General features: G+C 33.3%; 1 protein-coding gene across 6 annotated transcripts; it reads left to right on the top strand.

Annotated features, from left to right (window-relative positions):
* Window positions 1-280: 280 nt before the first annotated feature.
* On the top strand, window positions 281-15,238 carry LOC116428669 (uncharacterized). Of its 6 annotated transcripts, XR_012999580.1 has the most exons (14): window positions 2,856-4,599; window positions 4,687-4,826; window positions 4,958-5,236; window positions 5,768-5,918; window positions 8,023-8,737; window positions 10,206-10,438; window positions 10,516-10,704; window positions 11,032-11,566; window positions 11,639-11,712; window positions 11,799-11,875; window positions 12,210-12,450; window positions 13,105-14,820; window positions 14,916-14,964; window positions 15,046-15,238. XR_012999580.1 is itself a non-coding variant. In XM_031980610.2 (13 exons), exons 2-13 carry the CDS (start codon window positions 3,633-3,635, stop codon window positions 14,811-14,813), a joined length of 5,310 nt encoding a protein of 1,769 aa, XP_031836470.2. In that variant the 5' UTR covers window positions 281-298; window positions 3,574-3,632; the 3' UTR covers window positions 14,814-15,238. The 6 variants fall into 6 exon arrangements, 4 of the variants coding, with proteins under 4 accessions (XP_031836470.2, XP_031836469.2, XP_076227782.1 ...); XM_031980610.2 differs by adding an exon at window positions 281-298 and having other exon boundaries at window positions 3,574-4,599; window positions 13,105-15,238; XR_012999579.1 differs by having other exon boundaries at window positions 13,105-14,964.
* Window positions 15,239-15,874: the final 636 nt, after the last annotated feature.

The raw sequence follows: 15,874 nt of genomic DNA, 5'->3' as shown, positions 1-15,874 counted from the left end.
TAAGTTTTGGAAAATTTTTTTCATCTCTAGTTGGTCTGTTAAGTACCGAATTAAATCGGATAATCTAGGTTCTACTGTACTTTTGTTTTTCGTAAATATCTATAACATAAGAAGACAGAGATTTTTTTATTCCCACCCTTTTTGTTTTATATCGAAGATACATTAGGTTAGGTTGGGTTAAATTATCTTGTGGTAGGATTACAGAGCCTCTGGCTCTTTCCCAGCGCTGTTAAAGTTTAACCAAATTTTTCATTCAATAATAAATTAATAAAAAAATTAAAATCAAAATAAATTAATGGTAAATAATTCTATTCAATGTTTTAAATATCTTCGTAGCAAAATCTCTGTATCTTCTTTCGTGTTCTATATTCATTTAATAATTAATAATTCTGGAAACAATAAAAATAATTTGAATAAATCAAGTAGGCGCCATAAATTTTCAATTCGTAGAATTCATTTCAAGTGTTTAGGATCCTAATCTTGTTGAAAAGAAGAAGTCGCAGTTGCTCTTGATTTTTCTATACTGCTTGCTAAATTGCTATACAAGACATCAGTACATTTGTCAGAATTCACTATGTCATCAATTAATGCAACATTTGCAATTCCGTCATGTGTTATGCATCTCTACCATATCTGACGGTAAATTGCAAATTCCTTTGTTGAAGTTCACAATTCGGTTTTTGTTATAATATTTTGTTAAAACTCCATTGGATTTTCTATATAAATTTTAGCAAAAGCCAACTACTTTTATCTATTTCATTTGCGTACAAATGGTTTCTTTCTCGGTAATTTACTATATAGTTAAGGATTATGTAACACATTTCTTATAGTTGGAGCACTATTGTAAGTTTACTCGACATAGTCGCTATATTAGCTGCTAAATTCTGAACACTTGTGAAAGGATTTTTCGATATAATATGCCTTGCCTATTTGTAGCTACAATTTTTATTTTGTTGTCAACTTTAATTAATAATATAATTAACTGATACTACTAATTATTGTTTATTTTCATTGTGTTTCTTCATATTTTTTTAATTATACACAGTACTGTTCAAAAACTTGAATTCAAAGCTCTACCAAGTTTACGATAACTTTTATTACTGGAATGTAGTGGAGCGATCTGATTTCGTGCAGAAATTGATAGTTTAGTTTTCTTAGTAGACATGATTACTGTAGGTACTACATACAATCAGAAACTAACGTTTAAATTCTGTTAACGACGCAACTGTAGGCGTGCTGTTTACACTTACGACGTTTCTGTTTTGCTTTGGAGTTTCTGAATAAAAGTTTTATGACTTGACCGTTAGAATCATTACTGTGTGAATACTTTTTAAATTTCCAACTTTACGTTTTTATTACATTATTCTGTTTGTATTATTTTATTAATATTTGTCCATGCACTTATAACTTATTCTAATATATCGAATGTAGGACATTACTAATTTAGTCTTTTATTAAACAAAATTTATTTAGAAAAAATGAACTTATTAAATATAAGTTTTTTTAGTCCTTGTAGGATTCTAATCAGTTGTTACTTCTGCTTTTGCTATACAGAGTAAGTACTTGCAACTGATAAGACGGGTTATATCTCATGAATAGTAAGAGATACAGAAAAGGTGTGTCGGAGGGGATTGAATAGTTTGAAAATGTCTAGCTTTCCGCATACTTATATTTTTTTCTTTTTTTAACGAAACCATATATATTTTTTTACTGTAATTCGATTTTTCACAACATTTTGTCTAAAACAATGTTAGGGTACAGAAAAAGGGTATGTTAAAAAGAGCAACTATTCGTAACGTATCTCAAAATTTGTATAAAGTTTATTACAGAAAATGTTCAAGCATTCCGTCTTTACATTCTAAATATTTTTTTTTTTTGATTCCAGATGAATAGAACGACATAAATCGTGGCAGCTATCGAAACTGATTGTGCATTGGAAAATATAAAATAGTTTAATAAATAATAAAAATAACCTCACAAAAATTACATCGTGTCATTTTGAAGAATTGCCAAACATCTAATAAAAATTACGAAACCCCTGCTCTTTAATAAATTAATATTTTTTAATATCATGTGAATTCACCAATCTCCGTATAATTCACATTTTTGTAAAAATTATTCTGTTTAAATGTAGGAACTTAATCTTGATAAAATAAACTGGGTATAACAACCTCTTTAAACGAATGATGAATAATAATTGACAGTAATACAGTTTTAGAGAGACATAATATCTGTATAAGTACATTAAAAATATATTAGCACTTTATAGGTGACCGCCTTGAGATATGCTCTTTGATCACAGTCTTTCGCATGCAAAGTGTTAAGAAGACTATTTTTTCTATATACCTATAATAATCGTTCGAATCACTTAAAACTCACAAAAATTTTTATATTCGCTTAATATATGTACATGTGTATATGCTCGGATGTATTTTCAGTATAAGATTTAAATCCATTATTATTTACGCTGTTAGCAAGATATATTAAGTTATCGAAAGTATTTAAATATTAATGTTTACTTTATGAACTTATCCTAGTAAATTAAAGCAATTAATGAAATTAAAATGACAATGTAATGAAGTGTAATAAACACAAATATATTATAGAATTAAAAATATTAATCGAAAAATTGGTAAAGGTCGTACAAAACAATTGTCAATAGATTGAAGATTAAAAAAGAATGTAAATATTAATTTTTTACATTACAAGTTGGCATAAAAAGGAAGGAATTACTTATGGAATGACCTAATAATTATGAAAGATATAATTAGAAGTGTATCGTGTATCGGTTTCTATGGGTCGTTATGAATGTTCTCGCATAGTTGTGGTGAAATGAAAATAAACGGAAATATACGAAAGAAGGTAATTGTAATAGCCTCAAGTATTCAGACGCGTATAAATACAAGTCCAAGTGGGCATTTGGTAGGGTTAGATCGCCGTCTGTTCGCCGTCTATTTTCGACAAGAACAGGAAGCTCATCCGCTTTTCCATTCGACTACCGCAAGTATACTCGCGCATGCTCTTCGAGCAAGGAACGCCTTCATCTCAAGAATAACGCTTTCGTATTCGCTGGAAATGCGAATACCGAGCGCTCACTACCGAAAATAATCATGCGAGGACGCCGATACGATTTCAGACCATTTCTTCCGTGACTCTGTTGACGCCACTGAACATAAAAAATGCATTCCCAACGTGTACTTCCAAATTATTCGCTGTAAGATCATTTATCCTTGCACTTGGAGAATTTTCGCTAACAGTACCAGTTTCAGGATAAACGATTATATAATAAATTGCATTGACTTTCCGTTTCTACTTAAATCAGTGCCGAGAGAGCTTCGCGGAACATCGTCTACACGTAATGAAACAGTGATACAAGAAGCTGATTAGTGCTCTTGGTAGTTCGTTTCGTGCACCTGAAGTTCGACTTAAACAACAACGGTGTTACTCGTTGCCTGAAATTTGTCCTTGTGTGATCTCTCGTATAGGAATCATTAGCCTTATGTGACTGTATGAGCCAACCGTGAAATTGTTAATTATACAATTTTTTACAATTGTTGGTAACAACTGTTCCAGAATCAGATTACGAAACATACACCGGATATATGAAACGTATATGTTGACTCTAATGTCAAATGGCTAATAATGAAAAAATCTCGGATTATACCAGGCAGAAAATCGAAAAAGATATTGAACGACCAAACGCGAATCGCTTGACTTCCGAGCAAAAAATGATGCCCACGATAAAGGATAAAATAGATGAAACTCGTCTACCAACTCCACTGTCGGATCCATGGATGAATCAATGGCATTTACGGAACACCCAAAGCCAACCAGAAATGATGGACACCCGAAACATCGAGGAAGACGAAGACATACTGGTATGTTTCGCGGATCTTGAAACACCGCTGTCTGATAGTCAAACTTCAGAATGCCCTTCGAGGAATTCCACCACGTCCACTATAACGGTTCCGAATCTTTGCTTGGAGGAAGCTTTTGAGCAGTTGAACCGCCTCTATTCATTCACGGAACAGATCCTGGAACTCAGGCAACGTACTTCGAAATTCTTTAAACGCGTTCGAAACTTGGAGAAGTTGAAGGTACTTCGAAACGCAAATCGCGCATTAGAAGACGCTTCGACGAGTAACTACGACTTTATCAACGATTTTTGTGAGGAGGACACAGGGTTCGCCGATTCCTTGTTGGACGCGATGATATCAAACTGTCGAGAGCCTCCGTTTCAAAGATGGAACATAAGACCGCCATCGTCTAGGCGGGCAAGGAGCAAATTCGATTTCCAGAAGCAAACGTCAGGAGACAGTGTTCCTAAGAATGCGCCGAACGTTTCAAAATGGACTCGGGTGAAAGCTGCTTTTAAGTGGGAAAGGGCTTACGCGAATGATATCGCGGAGACAACTGCAACTATGTCGGCTCCACCTACCCCCGTGACACCAACGACCAAGCATCTCAGCGTTCCAAGCACTGAAACTGGCGATTCGAACAGTAGTAGTCCTTCGTCTTATATCGAAGAACTCTCTGATACAACGTCTCCTTTCTGCCGAACTTGGACTTCATCTTTACCAAATGAAGTTTTCCACGAACGTATGAAACGAGATCATTAGGCGCTGTCATCGAATACTTTTCTCAGCAAGATGTTTGCGAGATTATTTCATTATAATTTACTTCTAGGTTCTCCCAAGAATATGTCAGACCATTTAGAACATTCGTATCTGAAAATGAAAGAGGATCAGAAGAAAAAATGCATGAATAGACGTAGCCAATCTCTCGATCGCAGTATCGCCGTACTGCATACTGAACAAAGTAACCAAGTGGGTTTTCAGAATGGAGCGAAAAAGGGATTTTCACTCTACCCTTCTAAACATTTTCAATTGCATGCTGTTAGGTGTTTTGTGAAATGAGCGATATGTTTATATTAAAACGAAATATATTTAAAAACTAGGACGACCGAGAGAAACAAGCGATTCGAGGCACAGAGGAAAAAAGTGGAACGATGTATTCTTCGAATGGAGTCGATGAGAAGGTTGCAAGATTAATATCGAAAACACCAACTCCAACACTGACGGTCACTATACCTACACTCGATGATGATATCAGGTGTGTGTCCTCTGCAGAATCCAATTCATCACTTTCCTCTTGTACACATACTTCTGCTGGGAATTTTCCTCTATTCAGAAATGTACATTCAGAACAGCCTACTATTCAACGTATTAAACGACAGGTTAGCATATTTTTCTTTCTATACTTAGTACACGAATGCACCAGATAATAGAATACCATTTTGCAAATCTGTTTGTACAATCAGATTCCGTAATTGTAATAATACAAACCTCCCTTCATCATAATTCTTCTGCCTCTAATAGTTTTCGAAAAATCGCTGTAATATATGTAGATCGTAAGAAATATTTTCGCCTTCTCGACAATTTCTTTGTATTTTAATATGTTCCCCTTTTAGAATATTTATGTACAAACGTTTTATCCAATAGGATTTTTGAAAAATCCCCCGTTATTCATTTATGTCTCAGAAAGAAAGAGTTTTCAGTTCTATGATTGTTTGATGGTTTTTATTCCTTAGGCATAATAAAACACAATATCGAAGTTTGGCCGTCTATTTCATAGACATCCTGTATAATAAAAGTAATTTATAAATAAAATTTTTTAACTTTTTTTCTATTTCTAAAATTGTTAAAATATTTTTCTAAGAATGAAAGAAATTATTTATTTAGTGTTCCATTTCCGTTGGTCAATCTAGCAATCAGCAATTGAAGAATCCATGACATCAAGAGTGCAAAGGCAGAATTCTAGATGGAATAAAGTGAGACGTGCTTTCCTGACAAGTTCTACCCATTGCATCCCTCCGAGTCCTGTTAAAGACGTTTCCAGACATGTGTTTTTTCAAAACGGTAAATTATAAACAGGGGCGGCGCGTGCATAGGCACTGTAGAACTCCAGCACTTCCAATCTTTCTTGATATATAAATATATTTATTAATTTTACCGGTAATAAATAATATTTTTTATATATAATTTGTTTTTTAATTTTCACCATGATTTTGATATTTTCTTAAACATATTTATATATTTTGAAAGTTACTCCTATGGTTTCAAGCTACGAGCCGCCACTGACTATAACAATTTTTACTCAGTTTTATATTTTAAATGTGTTTTATTTGCGGTTGCTTGTTGCATTATAGATACAGTCTTCTAAATGTTTCAAAAATAATTCATTTTCTTTACGACACATTTCGATAGTCTTCGCAGATTCTGCTTTATGATATTCGATAATGTGTTCCTTATATGTATCAATCTGTTTTAATCTTTCTTGTGCGCCCTCCAATGTTTCTTCGAATATTTTTATCACATTATATTTATTTTTCTCAACACATTCATTTAATGCCTGAACATTCTTCGATTTACGACAGGACATTATTAGAGATTCAGCCTGATTTACGCAAATCAATATATCTTGTTTTAGAGATTCCATAATTTTTGTTAATTTGAGCACTTTTGATAATAAATCGCATTGAAGTTTTTGAATGTGTTGTCTAAGTTGATAATTAAAGGACAACGCACATTTTCGTGTCGTTGAACCGAACGAAGGATCCAAATTTATTATTTTGTCTAACTTCTTCATATTGGCCGAGGAAAATTTTTCTAATTTTATTTCTTCTTTCTTCTTTGCTGTGTTTACATAATAGTTTAATTGATTCAATATTGACTGTGATTTTTCTTCAACACTCTTTACGATTGAATTTTTGCGATTTGTTGCATCTTCGCGTATTTTTTTATAATTTTCTAAAACCGTTTGTCCTTTGCACTAAAATTAACGGAACAAAATATTTATCAAATACCTGTGTAAATAATTTTAATTTTTCTCAGGGAGATTCCACTAATTGGAGGAATTAACTACGAAGCAGATAAAAATAAAAATAGAAATAATTATCATACTTTTGGAACAGGTTTTGCAAATAACTTTTTACAACACAAAAATTGATGAGATGGTTTTGAACATCGGTTACGTCTGTCTTGATACTCTTTACATTTTGATGATCCCGTCTCATTCTTGTTATCCTGAGATCTTCTACAGAATGCTTTATTATCCTGATAAAGCTTGCAGTGAAGAAATCTAGGAACATTTAGAAATTTATCAGCTTTTGGAATTACGAAAGTAGATAATTTTGAAGTGAACATGCCAAACCTTTGCTATGGATATGAAGTAATCGGTATTACGAAAGAAATTTTATAATTGTAACGTTCAGATTACATATCGTTAACTAATACATACTATGTAAAGTTTGCAAAAAAACTATTGTGATTCGGAGAACAGAGTTAAATTTTAGCATGTTATTTGTTCATAATGCAAAATGTAAATATTACAATATTTATTACATTATGACGTTTTGAAAGTCCGGAGCATAAAATTTATATTTATAACTTTATTACCAAAGTTTATATTATTGTTTTTCGTTCGTTTTGAATTATTATTATTATTACTTTGTAATAAGACATTAATCACCATTTATTTTAGTTTGAGCAATTAGTTTTCAAGATATGGAACGTTCAGAGATGTGAAAATTTATCATGGCGTCCATCCATACGTTTCGATGTACGAACATGAGAGTCTAACAAGTTTAATATTCTAAAAATATATATACAATAAATCTACTGTACGAGTAAACAATTGCTGATTGGTTATTAATAATTGCACGTATATATACACACATTCAGCAACGAAAGTATTTGAACAGCATAGTGAGAAATAAATTATCATTAAAAAAATTGCACACCGTGTATTGCTATTTATTGAAACAAATTGCATGCATAATATGTACACGCAATAAAACTTTTAAAATATTCAGCAATATACAAATTATGGAACATTTATTGTGTCTAAGCATAGATAACATTCAAGTACTTTTGTTGCTGACTGTATACATATAATTATATTCAGCATGTAATAGCACTTACTCAAAGCAAGTCAAATAATTTCTTCAACTGTACGTGACAGGTCAAGAAACATCAACACCTGACAGTTGCAGTGCTAGTGCAGAAGACCTTGAAATAGCAGCACTGAACGCACAATCAGATACTCGACGAGATTATCGAGTTCTTCGACAGAAGCTGGGAACTGAATTCCATCGTAAACTCATAGAATGGGAACGCTTGAAGAACTTATCTCCCAGTCCCCACACGAAACGCAGTCGTGATGTTTCATCCAATTTCGTAAATTCTCGAGAACATCCTATTTCATTTCTATCCGAGGAAAGTCTGTCTTTCGAATTTCGAAAGAAGCTTCAAGACTGGAAACGCATCAAGAAAGAGCGAAGAGGCAGCGCACCTTACGAGCAACAGAGGTTCAATCGACGTCGCTTGACTGACTGGCAGTTATGGAAGTCTCCTTTGAAAATTGAGTGCAGACATCGAGAAATCACCAGTCAACATAACAATTGCGGGGAAAGTGTTATTAATGGCGACAAATCGCATTTGCCCGAGAATTTTTTCCAAAAACTGGACGTACGGAAACGGATAAACGAAACAACCAACGGCGATGTGGAGCATTCAGCGCGACCCAAATTAAATCGCCTTGGAATCGGGTCTGGCATCGATGAGAGTGAATTTTTAACTTTAGAAAAAGCATTGTCGCTTTTTAACGGCAATGCTACTAAGAAACGAAGAGAGAATGATGCCCAACAACCGAATAAGTTTTTCGACGGAAACGCAAAGTAATTATTTTACACTGAAACTACTAGGCAGAGCAAAACAACTCGCTCCTGATTCCTTCTTTTACAATTATTGAAAAGATACAAACTCTTCTCAGAGAGATTACTAAATAACTTGATTTGGTAATGTACAAACTAAAATATAGGGTAATTCTGGGCGAGATGGCCCAATCTCTTAAATTTTCAAATATCTATATTTTCAATTGATTTTAGTGGTGTACTGAATCTTGTACAGCGGTCTATTCAATTATTCTTTTTATATGTATTTCATTTCACGAATATATTTTCTTTCTGTTAGGTATTAACACTGAAGGTACCGATATTCCTACCGTAACCAGTTAAATAATTGATTATAAAATAAAGGTAAACAAGTTAGATGATAAATTTTTTTTATTGAAAACAGAAACAAAAGGAAAGAGAATAATTGGAAAACTGATTTATCGGATGATATAGGAATTGATTTAATGTTAAATGAACAAAATGCAGAATTTTAAATCGAATTTTAAAGCCCGTCATTTGACCGGTCGCGGTTCGTTTGGTGTTAATGATATTTATGATATAATAGTTCTTTTTAAAAAAAAGTACTCTATTTCTGTTCGGCTTACTCCAACCCAATGAAAATCTCAATAAATATACTTTTAAAATCTCTGCAGAAGAATAAAAAGAAGTCGATTTGACTGCTAGGTAGTTCTAGTGTTAAAAAACTTGATATATTAGGGCTAGTGGAAAGGAATGTCGTTTCTTAAACATAAAGTTCATTTAAATTTTTTAAATTGTACATGAAACACTCAATCAGTGAGGTAGTAGCAATTACTGCCTACGAAACTTTGCCATCTGGAAACGAGGTTTTGTATGTTCCTTTTATAAAAATCCCCTGCTTTTTCATTAAAATATTTTTGTATTCCATCCTTAATATCTTCATAATTGAACAATTTTTTACTATTTAAAAAATTCTGTAAAGTTCTCTGATTCTTTGCTACGTGATTTTTGCAATATACATCCTTGCATTATCGTGCTGCAATATAACACCCTTCCTGTTGACCATAGCAGGACGTTTTTTTTCGCAATTGTACTGCTTAGGCGTGTTAGTTGTCCGCAATAAAGGTTGGTGGTAACAGTATTTCCAGACTTTAAGAGTTCCAGACACTTAGGACTTCCGGATAAACACTATTAATATTGTTCGATGGAACGGTAGCATTGTTTCCTATACGAAACTCATATAACACATAATGTCGGATATGTTCCTTCATCATTTTATCTGAGTTGATTCTTCTTAAATGATAATGAATCTTCCAGGAAAAATTAAGTAGCTTATGTGGACAGTATTTGAGATTATTTTAGCATTAATAGATCGTCAATTTGATTCACACGAAGATTGAAACATTGATTCAACGACAAACGTCAAACCGAGACGACATTACTTTCTGGTACCCCTAACATTTTCAATGTTAATCTTTTTTTCGTACTTCAGATCATACGTTGATCCTGCACGGAATATAAACTACACTGATGAAGTTCTGGTGCAGACAGCCGCTGGCTCTTACAGGTTTGAAGGAATATCACAAGAATTTACGAGGAAACTATACGATTGGGAGAAGTTTCGCGGAATATCTCCAGGATCCTCGACCTTTCGTCTTTTGGGGCACGTTTCTGAACCGGTCCTTAGAGAAACGAATATCGAAGTTCCGATGACATCTGCGACTAGTAAGACTGCACCACATTACCAATTGGAAAATAATTTCGAAAAACAATAATTGCTTGAACCGTGATAAATTTTTTAGAACTTGGATGCAGCGATCAAGCATTTTACAATATCCGCAATTTGCGGAGATCGAAGTCCGCCGATAATCCAAACGTAAGAAGCAGCCTAACCGAGTCATTTATACGTCGTTCGATGAGCTTGCAATTATTAAATCACTTGGAAAAAACGCTAAAAGATTCTAATCATCTCAGCACTTTGCTAATCTCAAGTAAGTATTGACAACTTAATATATCAGATGATCACGCTTCTTTGTATTTTCTGTTTAACCCCTTGCCCTATGATTTATTTCTTAACGACATGATGTTATACGGCAAGGGGTTAATGAAAATTCTTTGAATTCTATATTTAAATTGATGAACCTTCACTTATAAAAATAATCATTTTTTTTAAACGAAATCGAAGGATAAAATCCTTCTAATTAAAATATAAAGTAAGAATATGTTCAAGTTCAATATGAACGCTGAGTTACATTTGTACATATTTGTTGTGAACAAATTTTTAGTCTTATTTCTTGTCTTGTTTATTTATTTCACAGATGATCGCCATGAGATGGAAGAAATAACCGAAGACATTCTGATGGATGATTCCGAACCAGAAGCGATGATAGTTGACATCGAAGATGTTATTGAAGAGACTGCGAGTCCCCTGAAGAGAATGCAACCACATCAAACGCCTGTGTACTCGGTTGCTACTAGCGAAACAACTAGCATCGCAGTACCACTTGGAACAGTTACATCCAGTCATCAACTGTCCCCGTTGCTCTTGATTGAAATAGAGGAAAACTCCAATCGAAAACGAGATCACTGTGATAGTTCTTCGAAAAAGGACAGTTCTAGCTTTCAAGATTTTGACTTGGAAAACGTTCGAACTGACAGAAGACTTTCTTTGCATGAGAAAGATGAACATTTGAAATGTTCGTCCAATGAGAGTTTTCATCACGTCGATCCAAATGTACAAAAAGAAACCGTTGAAAGTGAGAATGCTACGTGTTCGATCGATCAAAATCAAACAAGCGACATTGTAAAAAAAATCACAAAAACAGCAGATAAGGACCAATTGAACGATGAGAAGTATATGAAACATTAATGAAACACGTTAACAAACAAACAATTGTACCATCATAGTTTTTTTTATGTTTTCAGGAAAGAAATTTTAATCGAATTCTCTAATGAAGGGGATATTGTTAAAACAGCTACTAGAAAAATTAGACTTGATGGTGAGTTAGAAACTACAGAGATCAATTATTTTATGGTTTCCTGATGGTAAAAATATTGAGAATTTCTTGTTTAATACGTATCTTAGGGTCGGACAAACGCAAAACTATTCACGAAAGGAACGGAAAATATTCTACTCTTCCAACAAGCAGGAAAGAATCGACGGTAAATTTTATACATTATTGCATTATCTCAATGCAAACATTTTTTTATTAGGTACTACATGTTATAACTTTTTACTAACCGAACATTGTTAATATAAACGATAGCTTGTTTGTTACTAATTGAACAGAAAAAAAGAAATAAAAATTTGATATTTTGTTTTTAACTATTTTTGTGGCATCACAACTGTGTATTATTTTTCGAAATCGGATGATTTTTTTCAAAATTTGTTCACGCTGTTTTTCGAAATACGGGAATAACAATGAAAATAACACTTTAAGGAGAAATAAGTTTTACTATAGCACAATCAAAATTAGCATCCTGTCGGTACAACCAGGATTTATCGAGCGAGAAGAGGCACGAAAAAGAATCTGATGATCAGAAGACCGAAGAAGTTGGGGACAGCTGCAACGTAGAGAACGTCACCGACATTGTTACGGAACACGATAACAAATATGAGAATGTAGAATCGGTGGTAGATCCATATTACTGTTCACTCATAGATACGCAGCCATTGACGAACTATAAAACGTGCAACAAAGAAGCATCATTGAAATCGTCAGGTGTTTATAAATCAGGTCAGTATTTTTTCAATATTTGTGCACATATAAGTAGCTTAGGATAGTACGAACTATCACCACATTCTGAATTCTTGAGAAAAATAGACTTTATGCAATATTCTTTGATTAATTAACTCAAGAACTACCGAGCATTTAATACGATTGGTATGTAATCGCTGTAAAAATTGTAATAATAAATTATTTTCAGTTTCTTCAGACATTCATTATAGTATTCAAATGAAACTATTTATTTTCAAACTCATTTCGAATATTCAATGTTTTGAAGATATTAATGATTCGGAAATAAAAAAAACCGAAACCAGTCATTCTGACTGGTACGGTAGTTCTGGTGTTAAATATTAGTATAACAATTATTAATATTAGTACTTAATAGTAATTAACATTATTAGCATTGCAATAATACTATTTAGTTGATTTAAATAATGTTTATTACAACTTAATTTACTAATATTATTGTTAATATTAATAATTAATAGTGATTAATATTATTAATAGCATTGTAATATTTCTATTTAATCAATACAAAAACTCCAATCTTTGCGCAGATTATTTCAGTGAAGCATAATGACCTTTTAAGTGACCTTTCTTATTTCGTATACTTTACACATTGTATAATCTAAACACGTTTTTATAAATATTCATTATTTTTAGAAAAACCTGACTATGCAAACTTGTACCATTCGAACCGAGAAAGTGAAAATGGTTCGCGCAATCTTAATAAAGAACACAGTTTATTAATAATCAAGTCAGAATTAGACCGTCAGTCGTTAAAATCATGCACTGAGGGTTCGAACCACGAGAAACAAAATAACTGTATCATAGGAGGTGCAATATTTAAAGAGTCGATGGTGACACAGAAACAACGACAAGAGCATACATTTGAAAATATTTCAACTTTAAAGTTACCTACCAAAAGTTCGGATAACGATAAATATAATATTGAATCACCAATACGGACAGTTTCCTCGAAATCTTCACCGTGTCACGAAAAACCAGCCAATTCCACAGTGAGCGATAGCTGCGCAGAAAGCATGAGAACCTTGCAGCAACTGATCGATGAATCAGCGACAAATAATTTGACACGAGAGCGCGATTGTCAATCCAGTAATAACGAAAATGCAATTAGACCAGGAACAAATACGAGGAAACCATACTCTCCAACTCGTAACGTGTTTACTAAAACGAAACGCATAATATTTTCCCCATTTCGCCGGGAAGATTACCGCGCTAATAGGAAAGAAAGCAAAAGTTTCGAGGATAATCAAACGTTGTCCTTGAAAAATGAAGACAAATCGAGATCGGCATCCCCCAAAATAAATCGACGGGACATACTGGTGAGAACGTCTTTCTCCTTGCCATGGGCACTTTGTCTATCTTCGAAAAAAATCGAATTAAAAGAAACAAAGACAAAAGAAGCTGACGCTAAAGCGGAAGCAGATACTGATCCACAGAGAGATGAAACATCATTATCGTCCAGTGAAAATAATATCCAGAAACCGCAGACAAAATGCGACTTACAATCTTTACCAAATGTAAACGCAACGATTGGATTAGTAAATAAAGAGAAGAAGACAATGTCGAGCGAACTGCATAATCGAACATTCATCGATGTTACAGCACCTAGAGGAAGAAGACAGGAAGAAGAGAAAGGAAAAGCGATGGCGCTGCCTTTGGAGTTCAATCCGAATTCTGCCGATCTTATGCACAAACTGCAGATTCTGTCTGGCGTTGTAGCTAGAAGGGACGGTCGAAATAATGCAATTCCGGAAGAGCTGTCGGTGGAATCGCATTCTCTCAGAACACGTCGCGCGAAGGAAGACTTTTTGTCGCGACGCGGTGGTCCACTTTTCCATTCCGTAATGGAACCTCCGACGTTCAATGGTCACAATTCTCAGGCCATAAATGATCTGAATGCAACGGAAAGACATAATAATACAGTGAGATCGGCGAAAGCCTCGAATTCGTGCGATCCGAATCAGGAAACAACGAAAGTGGACGGAGATATGACAGTTGTGGAAGAGGGATTGAGAAACGCAAATGTTTCTCTGCCCATCCGTGAAAAGTCTGCCAGCATTGGCGTGATAAACGTAGATCCTGATGTTCTTAAGCGACTGATGGAATCTGATCGAGGATGCGAGTCTCTTCCAAGAACTAATTCGAAGCAACAACAGTCTGGAGGATCTCTCACGAAAATTATTAACAAGTTTAACTTCGTTCGACTCATATGTGGCAAGGAACAGAACAATCTGAGCACGATTGCCAGATTATGCAGGCAAAGTTTATTGATCGATATTAAAAATGACGTTGAACAACATTGGGAAATTGACAATCGAGCCGATAAAGCTTCAAAAAAGGAATGATTATGATGTAGGTATATAAAGTGGGTATTCGAAGGTGTGCGTTCTACACGTAAAAGGATGCAACGAATCTGTTTTTATGCATTAAGTGTCTTATCTATTTAGATGTAGATTTGTCAAAGGATTATTGATTAAAGAACGTCGGGATATGTAAGTAAGTATCCATATGTATGCAACAGTGGTAATAAGGAAACTGAAGTAAACATAAAATCAAGTGTATCTGATTATTTTACAGATGTTTCTTTGCAATTTATATGAAACATATATGATACGATACAACTGTCACGATAAAATTCATTTTTCGTAACGATGAATAATCAACTATTTTTTTACAGTGACCGATTACTTTTGTTTTTAGTATTGTATTCTATTTTCGAAAATTTGTCCATCATTCTTTAACATATTACACTTTTTCTTTGAATAATAAAGCAAACGTATATTTTGAGTTTATATTTTATTGCCACCTTTTTAAACGCTTTATTAAAAATATAATTTGCTTAATAGGAGTACTGACTAACTTATAAACTTTATGCTTTGCCAACAAATTTAATTTTGATATAACTCAGAATAAATAATATGTAAGAAATAAATAACCGGTTTTTTAAGTGGAATAATCAATTTTTTTATTAATTTTTATTTTCATATTAATTACGTGCATTTTACTGGTTAATATCTGCTACACTCATTGCGATCGTCACAAGTACTTGTGATAACTATTTAATACTATTTTCGCCGCTCTCTTGTATGTACTTACTCCTACTAAGAAATTATTTAATCGAATATATTAAATTATTAAATACAATCTAATAAATAATTTAATATAACCTACTAAAATCATATACCAAAAAATTCAATTTATAATCATTACAGAAAAAATAAAAAAGATTAAATTTAGAAAATAATTTTGAGTTAGAATTTTTAAAAGTGTCTTAAAAACAGTGTTAACACTAAAACAACTGCGCCCTTCTAAATTTCGGGTTTCAGTTTTCTTATTTCGCAATTATTGACATCTTAAAAGCATTACATACCTGAAATAACTTGAAAAATAAATAGTTTCACTTCAA

Source organism: Nomia melanderi, chromosome 10 (genome assembly GCF_051020985.1).
Source record: "Nomia melanderi isolate GNS246 chromosome 10, iyNomMela1, whole genome shotgun sequence".
NCBI lineage: Eukaryota > Metazoa > Arthropoda > Insecta > Hymenoptera > Halictidae > Nomia > Nomia melanderi.
This window is presented reverse-complemented; position numbering and strand designations above follow the sequence as displayed.